General features: G+C 40.6%; 1 protein-coding gene across 2 annotated transcripts; it reads left to right on the forward strand.

Moving 5' to 3' along the window:
* Positions 1 to 469: 469 nt before the first annotated feature.
* On the forward strand, positions 470 to 8,657 carry sash3 (SAM and SH3 domain containing 3). 2 transcript variants are annotated; one of them, XM_072395424.1, is made up of 8 exons: positions 471 to 670; positions 2,758 to 2,853; positions 4,138 to 4,272; positions 5,040 to 5,175; positions 5,929 to 6,086; positions 6,456 to 6,668; positions 6,754 to 6,898; positions 7,951 to 8,657. In XM_072395424.1, exons 1-8 carry the CDS (start codon positions 614 to 616, stop codon positions 8,199 to 8,201), a joined length of 1,191 nt encoding a protein of 396 aa, XP_072251525.1. In that variant the 5' UTR covers positions 471 to 613; the 3' UTR covers positions 8,202 to 8,657. The 2 variants fall into 2 exon arrangements, with proteins under 2 accessions (XP_072251526.1, XP_072251525.1); XM_072395425.1 differs by lacking the exon at positions 2,758 to 2,853 and having other exon boundaries at positions 470 to 670.
* Positions 8,658 to 8,863: the final 206 nt, after the last annotated feature.

Below are 8,863 nucleotides of genomic sequence, written 5' to 3' on the forward strand. Positions count from 1 at the left end.
GCTGCAGCTGCAGATGTGTTACTGAGTTTCTAAATCTGTCATCGAAGGTTGTCTTTCACTTCCACACTTCTTAAGTGCTCACTATGCTACAACAAGCTGAAAGAAATTGAAGCTGTCATTTGGTGAACTGGAACTAAAACTCAAATGTTATAAACGTGACTCTAAAAATAACATAACAGTCCTCCAAACATCTTTTACATGTTGAGCAACCGGAGGATGAAGCAGGATTCACAGTTAAAACTTTCTATTTGTTTGTAGTAAAAGTAAAAACTTGAGTTGAAATGACGTCTTCATAAACTGTCTTGTGTGTAAGTTCTGTTATGAGACACAGACAACTCTTTATACGCAGTTATGAGTAATATATGTTACCAAACCACTAGGCTCTCTGTGGTCCTGAGCACTAGAAACAGGGTATGCCTCTTCAGTTTCAGCGTGGCCATGTGACTTCCTGGCTCTTGACTCGACTGCAGCGGATTGCACCTCAGCCCTCTTCTTTCTCTTTATCTGACTCTGGCTGTGACAGCACAGCAGCAGATATCCTCTCTGATTAAAAACGCTGCAACTGTCCCACAGCTTTTTGTCCAGGAAGATCTGAGGCTCACCGAGGAAGAAGATGCTGAGGCGAAGGCCTTCCAACGCCTCGGAGAAGGAACAGGTCCAGAAGAAGAAAGTGAGTTTTTGGTTTTTACTTGACTTTTTCTTCTTGGTTTGGAGGTAGTAGAGAAGGGGCAGCTAATATGCACAAATTGATCTTTTGTTCTTGTAGGTGTTAAAGATTTCTGTTGTGAAACACTAGTTTACAGCACGACACTCAGCTGTCTTTGTGTGCACATCTTTTCAACACAGGATGTCAGCTCAAGTTAGCACAGAGCTCTGCGGTGAAGCTCAACAACCACACACACACACACACACACTAAAAAACACAAAGTTCACAAAGATATTTCTGTCTAAAAACTAAAATATTATAATATTATATTATAACTACCCTGCTGCAAAGTTGTGCTTTATAAGTTCCTCTATTCAGCCGGGTGATTCATCGCTGCAGATGCTGTTTGAGTCACATCAGGCTCTGTGGCTTCTGCTGCCTTCGTCTCCAGCTGTCACCACCACAGCGAGCCTCCTACACTTAACACCAGTGCCCTTATTTTCCATCCACATCTCTCCCGCTGCACTGTAATTCACGGCTAGTCATTACACATCTCGTTGCCTTTATATTCCGCAAACATCTCCAAACACATAACCGTCATGTGGGAGCAATCGAGACCGGAGAACCTCATTGTTGCTGCTGCGATTATCAGCATTAATGGATTATTTTGCTGAAGATTTTGGCATTTAGCCCCAAAACGTGTCATTTAAAGGTAATTTGCTGATGTAAGCGCAGTGGTGGTTTGATTCTTCAAGTTTTACACAGACCAGCAGCCACAGGCTCTCACTGGATGTCTGCAGTGATTGGCTGCCAGCAGTTGCTTTGCCCTTTTCCTGTGGTTTCAGCAAAGAGAGAGGGATGCGCTGCGTTATGATTTTGCAGAGTGACGTGGTTCAGTGGAAAATTAGAAATAGAATTTCCACCACAGCTACAGTAAACACTTCATGTAGAAAATTATGCAAAAAGTGGAGGAAACAGCAGGTTTTGATTTTAGAATGTGAACTTAACCTGTTATGTGTCAGAACAGAGCTGAGATGAGTTTCAAATGAATAGTTATTTATATTTTATATTTAGATTAATATTTATATAGTAAAAAATAATCAGAAGCTTCTCTTACAAGTACAAGTGCACTAAAATTCACATCTTTCCCCTCTGAATTATGATGAAAGTTCTGGATGGATCTTAATGTGTTGGATTGTTCGTGCAAACTAACACATCAACAACCACATATTTTTGTCAGTTATTACAAAAACAGAAAAAAAAAGTTTATTTCCATCTGTTCTTCTTTTGTTTGGAGTGAACACTTGCATCTTAATGTTGGTATTAAAGTAACAGGAGAGAAGCTTGTGAAACTAAAAACTATGAGCTTCTGACCCGTTTTGAAGTGCATTGACTTTTGTCGTGCACATTTCTGGGTTCGAAAGTACCCTAAGCCACCCGGGGGGCACTGAGATTCTGCAGTTCACAACTTTGGTCTTCAGCCTTGCACCACGCCAATTTGCTTAACAGTCACTTGTCATCTTTGTGGTCTTTTCATTGCGCCTCAGCATAACATGGCTTGGAGATTTGTTTTATAATACTGATGTTGCATTCCTCGTCTGTAGGAGGAGCCAAGGAGCAAAACAAATTGCAAAGTTTTCGTGTTACTTTAAGTTCAACTTCAAGGTTTAGCTTCTGTTGTTTCTTCTGTTCCCATGTGTTGATCAAGCTTAAAACATCAATTCTGTGAGTACAGGCAGTTTGTTTAGGGGACTTTCGTGAATCACCACGCATCATTTTGTTTGAGTTTCCTGCTCAGCTGCTGCATTTACACAAACATTTCAGACACTGTATGATTTGCAGCATGCAGACATTTAAAGGCCCAAATTTTAAAAAAAACTGTGTGGTGGGATACATGGTCAGTTGTTTGTTCTGAGAAATCCTGCTGCAGATTCATTGTTTTCACTCATTTTAACAGATAAGAAGAGACCAACTGTGAGATCAGCGTTATCTGTGTCGCACCAAAAACCACCAAACAACCGACTGACATGTTTTTAAAGTTATTTAGGTGGTGCCATCTTTGTTTGCACGGCTCTGCTTGGCATTTTCTCATAACGCTTACGTGTTTGCAGCTCACCTTGCAGAGATCCAGCAGCTTTAAGGATTTCATGAAGCCTAAACCCACCTCTCCTGTTGTGTCAGAGAGGGAGTTTACATTGGAAGAGAATGTGAGTTGTTCCTCTCAAACATAAAAATCAGACACAAAACCTTCAGTCAAACATTTTGTAAAAGTAGAAGTAGATGCTTTAAGTAGCCTTTTTGTTTTAACTTCCTAAACTATGGTTCCTCCACTTATTGTATCACTATCTTCCCCATTTATCAAGCTGTGAACGTTTCATCCAACCTCTGACATGACACTGCATTCAGAAAGAGGCCGAGCACAAACTGTTATCAGTTATAGCTGTCACAGAAGTGCCCTGCTCACGCTTCCTGATTTTACACACCAGTGCAAACATGAGCAGATGTTAGCACTTCACAATTCACAGAACATATTAATCACTTCCCAGCAACATTCAGTGGAAGTAGGAGGACAAGTGAGTGTAGAAATAGAGAAATAGAGAGGAAGTAAGAACGAGAAGCAGTGCATCGAGGGTAGATGATAGCAGCATGCAGACAGGATGTCCTCTGGTGACAGCTAGTCAAGCAGAGAGCCTCTGCGTTAGACAGAAGCAGCAAGAATTTAACCAGGAGTCTGATCGGCCTCCCCAGGAGAATATCTGCATTTTAGATTCGAGTTTATCCACTTCTGTATCTATAGATCAGCTTGCACATGAAACCTTTACACCCTCTCTGTCTTTATAGCAGCTTTTCTTTGTGGCCTCACTGCAGATAAACAGCTGCCTCGCTACACTATGAAGCTTGATCAAGAAAAGTTCAGAGTTAATGCTCACAGCAGCTCTCACTGTGGTTGCAGAGGGAGTTTGGTACCTGTGCTTTTTGGCACCCGGCCACATTAAAGTGCAGGTGTGGGTGTGTGTATGAAAACCCCATCACCACAAAGCCTGTTGGTTTTCTAGAATGTGAAAATCGAGTACATCTGTGACTTGACAGTGAAGCCATCATGGTAATTATTTATGTCACAATTTTAAGAGAAAAACTTTCAAAGTTTAAAGTGCAACTTGTAAGTTAACAAGTTCAGTGACATTAAACGTAGAAACATGTAGGAGGAATGAAGTTTTTGAAAAAATTAAAAAATTACATTTACAGATGTTTTAGTACAAAATTTAAAGATACAGCCTTTACATAGCAACAGGGAGTTCAACAACCAGTTTGATATTAAAATGTGCACAACTCTGACACTGAAACACCTCTAAATTATCACAAAGCATAGATATGTTATTCATGTTTGTACGCTTTAAGTCACTAAAGTGGTTTAACTTTCTTGACCTCCCACATCCTTAAACGTTTTGACAAACTCATGTGCTAGCTGCTGATTTTCTCTCTTATGTCAGGTGGCAGAAGGTGTGACAGCAGATGAAGCAGTAAAAAGTGGCAGCAAATTGGGGAAGAAATGGCGCAACGTCATCTCACGTACAATGACCCGCAAAACATCTAAGATGGTGCAGAAGGCGCTGGCTGAGGAGGGCGTAAGTGACATATTGATATATTTAAGCAGTAATTATTAATACATCTACTAACTGAAACTATACCCAACTTAATTTATACAAGCACTGCTTGTCATGAAGACATCTGTGAACGTGTTCCTGCTGTGAGTCTTTGAAATAATTAGAATATGTCTCCACCTAGTGGACAGGCTGTGCAAATTTAAAAACGGGCACAATACCAATTTGATATTAGTGGCATTTGCTCAGCTGATGGACAAATTGTAGGCAAGTAAGAAGTGCCACTCAAAGATTTAAACATATTGTACTGTTACTTGGTAAATGAAGAATACCACTGTTGCTTTTAAGGTCTGACTTTTATCAAAGTTTGGTAAAGTTTACATTCAGATCAGCGTGAAAATCACCAAACACAGGTGATTTGTTGCGTTGACCACAATATTGAGAATGTACATTTCTGTAGGACTCCGTTAAATTATGGATCCCTGAAAAATCATTAAAAGACAATTAGATAGTTCATAAGTAATAGAAAAGAAATATGCTGTTTTGTACTGTAATTTCAACCATTTTGTAAAAAAAGACAAATCTTTTTTTCTTTTTAAAAATAAATCTGGTTACTTTAAATCTACACTTTAAATCTATCTTTTTAAAAATTTTTAAACACATTTATTATATTTTTGACTCTTCTGGCTATAGCTAATTAGATTAGCCATTAAATTACCCTCAGTGTGGCATCGTTTTCATTAAGTGAACTGAAGGTGTATTGACCTCCGACTTGCACTGTTGTCCTCCAGGGAGAGAGCGGTGAGGAGTTGTCCCCTGTCTCCTCTGACTGGCTTCCAGATCTGAGTGCAGGACAGAGGACATCTGTGTGCTCCACGGGCTCAGAGGACACCACACCCAGCCCCATCACCCGTCAGCTTTCTGGCAGTAAGTCTGTACACCTGAGAAATTAGAGGCAAACTCACACTCCATCCTTACCCTGTCAAATCATCTTATGTTCCAGGAACAACGAAAGTGTATTTAAGATTTTAAAGTTAGAAGTTTATCTTCTGACAGCACACTCCTTCTTACTGAAAAACACGGCTTACTTTTAAATAACCCGAGTTGGACAGAATAAGCCACTGAATCCTCAGGCTAACTCAGAGGCAGAACTTGTGTTTCCATGGTGAAACTCACTGACACCTGCTGACAGAAAAGAAGAAAACATGGCTCATAATGTGTGGCACGACAACATAAAAAACATCTTGTAACTGTTGAAACGTTAGTGGAATTTACTGATGGAGTGAGGCTAATGGAGCTCTTTGATGCTTTTTTGTTTAGTCCGAATTTATCCAGAACTTGTAACTGATTAGCCGACCTTAGCTTAGCTCTTGATAGTCAGGAGCTGAACATCTGTACAACAATAACTGTAGATTTTTACATCTTACTCATATCTGACAAAAATTAAGACAAGTTTGACTTTGTGGCAGAAGATAATAGCAAGCAATCTTCCAAAAATTATGTTAAAAAGCTACAAATTGATCAACAAAATTGACTTATTTTTAGACTGTAATAAGACTCAGATAATCCCATCAATACATGATCCTTATTGAGGTATTAATAGTTTGAAACCTGCTGTGTGTGTTTGGGGGGATTTGACTCAGGTTTAAGCTGACCCTGCTTCTTATCCGTCCTCCTCAGGCAGCGACAGACAGAGCTTGGACAGTGGTTACTGCCAGAGGGACAGCATGAGGCTGGAGGAGAACGGCGTCTCTTACAACGGGCCGTTCTGCGGCCGCGCTGTGGTCCACACCGACTTCACTCCCAGCCCCTACGATGTGGAGTCGCTGAAACTCCAAGTGAGTCTCTGGGAAGTTCTTCCTCGCTGCCTGTGACTTGGCCCTCGACCTCTACTGCTATCTTGTTGAGTCGTCCTCCAGAGACCTTGTTAACAATGTGAAATAAGACAACTCGCTCTGATTTTCATCCTTGAAGACAGTTTAATCTGCAAGACCCATTACTGACTGACTGTGCAAACTTTACACTGTGAAAGTCTGTGAAAAGGGAATTCAGATGTCTATAAATTCACAGTTTTTAATGCCTCTACTCAAGAGATTAATCTGATGATGAAGGCCTCTTGTTCCAGGAGCTTTCATCTTTTCTGTGTCTTCTGTCAGGCTGTCAATAACTACCTCACCCTTCTGTTCATGCACCATTTCTTTTTACAGAAAGGAGACATCATCCACATCATCGACAAGCCTCCTGTGGGCACCTGGACAGGAAAACTCAACAACAAAGTGGGCTCCTTTAAGTTCATCTACGTCAACCTCCTCCCTGAGGAGAGCCCCCCAACCAGGAGGAGACACTGCCACAGCAAGCACCACCGATCCAAATCCAAGCCCAAAACCCTGGAGGAGGTCCTGGACACCATCGGCCTGACGGTGAGACAAACAGGGCTGAGTGCTCCTTCTGCAGGTTATCACCATAACAAGCTGTAAATTAAACACGCTGCCTCTTCTGTTTCAGGAGCTGAGTTCCTTATTGTCCATGCACGGGTTCCAGAGCCTGGAGGACTTTGCAGGACTTAAGGAGTCTCACCTGAACGAGCTGAACATCACAGACCCAGAGCAGCGCTCCAAGATCCTGAACGCCACTGAGCTGCTCAGAGACTGTAGGTTTGCACACTGAGAAACTGCAACACACAAAATGTATCCAACTAATGCTGCTCTACAGCTGGTGATTAGAAAATATACTCTAATCATTTCATCCTTATCCTGTTTTTTAACTACGTTACTGAAAATGAAAGCCAATTAGCCTGGTTACTATTGATAAGAGAATCACTTCATACAACTCAGACACCAGATTCAAATCCTACGTGTTACTTTCCTCAGCTACAAAATAAGGTACATTTTCACACTCAGCCCATCACGCTCACAGTCTGCAGTTTTCACAGTTTACACTGCATCACCTCAAAGAAATCCCACACAGAAGTATGCATATCTTCAGAAGGACAACATGCTGCTTTAAATGTGCATTTTTACTGTGTTCTCTTGTTCATTTTCTCAAACTCAAGAAAGGTTCTGTATTTTAAACAATGCTGAGATCCAGAAAAAGTCTTTTTCTAGATCTTTAAACATATTTTATTTAGATTTGAACCAAGGTAACACAGCAACACACCTGGCTGTCAAAGTATATGTTTGTATAATGTATATTTGAAATTGATTTAATGTTAATTTTAGCTTCACTTACTTTATCTTTCTGTCATCTAATGATGTGATTTATGTATTTATTTATTTATTCCTGCATCACAACCAAAGTTAGATTTTCCCCTTTAGGAACTGGAAACCTAAATATTGCAAAACATCAAGAGAGATTTCACACTTACTATATTCAATAGTTAGTGAAAAATCAATAAAAGTCATCATTACTACATTTCTACAAAATATAAATTACAAGGCTTTACTTGTAGCCTTAAACTCAGAGAGATATGCACAAACACAAAAATGGGTGAAGTTACAGGATTTAGCCCAGGTTTTAGGGATATTATGAAAACTGTGAACATCTGAAAGTGTTGCTGATGAATGAAAAGCCCCACTGGTACAGTCCCTGTGCAGCAATGAGCCATCAGCAGGAAGTAGTGAGAAGTCTTCATCTGAAGCTGAGCAAGACCGTCAGGGTGAATAAAAGTCAAAGTTAAACTGTGACTGTTTTTCCCTCGAGCAGCGGAAGGGGAGTCAGAGCCAGAGGAGGAGGAGGAGGAGGAAGACCCCAAGGAGCCAAGGGACTCGGGCTGCTTCGAGAGCTCAGAGAATCTGGAGAGTGGACGCGAGGAGCCGAAGGTGGAGGATAAGATGAGCAAGGAAACTGAGAAAAGCAATCAGGAGTCAGAAGAGACGGAGACAGAGACAGAAACGGAGCAGGTGCAGGCCGTGCAGGAGCAGCTGCAGGAGCTGACAGTGGACGAGGGACCCTGAGAGGTGATGGAAAGATACTGAAACTTCTTCTTTCCTGTTTCTCAGGGACTCTGTGAATGCAGGTTAGGTGCCATTAAAATCCCTCTTTGTGTAAAGGGAGCAGACTGTTGACGGTTTAAACTGAAATACTGAATGAACGCGTTGGTCTCACTTCAACAGTTCCCTTGTACTGTTGAACAAACAGTACAACTGGTTTCCAGCTGTCACAGCTGGTTACATTCCTTTGAATTAAGTTGTTTTTGTTTCCTTTGAGGTGTCATATGATGTGTGTGATGATGCATTTCAAACTGATTTTTTTTCTTCTTCTGTGTGTGCTCTTAATTTTTTTCCTGCCGTGTGCTATATCAATGTCGAGTACAAGAATGTAAAATATTTTCACATTTATGATGCAGCTTGATTACAGTTGTGTTACAATGATTTAAAGGAGGTGTTGTAAATACAAATAAACACAGTTCAGTGAGATGTGGTTAAAGTATTCTGCTATTATTGTTTCACTTCGTCACCAAACTGATAGTAAAATCACTGATTTAACTGAATCTTTCAAATCTTTAAGAGGCTGCATGATTAATGGCTAACATTGTATTAAGGTCAGTTTACTCGCTGCTTTTAGCACATAGAGCTTATTCGGTTGTTGTTATGGTGATGGTTATCATCGTGACCAT

The sequence above is a fragment of the Leuresthes tenuis genome, unplaced genomic scaffold (assembly GCF_036924035.1).
Source record: "Leuresthes tenuis unplaced genomic scaffold, fLeuTen1.0.hap1 SCAF_11, whole genome shotgun sequence".
Lineage (NCBI taxonomy): Eukaryota > Metazoa > Chordata > Actinopteri > Atheriniformes > Atherinopsidae > Leuresthes > Leuresthes tenuis.

Bases quoted from the DNA above. Each gene is read 5' to 3' on its own strand.
- sash3 (XM_072395424.1), top strand. From the start codon at position 614: ATGCTGAGGCGAAGGCCTTCCAACGCCTCGGAGAAGGAACAGGTCCAG. The intron at 4,273-5,039 runs GTAAGTGACATA...GTTGTCCTCCAG, and splicing joins AGGCGCTGGCTGAGGAGGGC to GGAGAGAGCGGTGAGGAGTT. The intron at 6,899-7,950 runs GTAGGTTTGCAC...TCCCTCGAGCAG, and splicing joins CACTGAGCTGCTCAGAGACT to CGGAAGGGGAGTCAGAGCCA.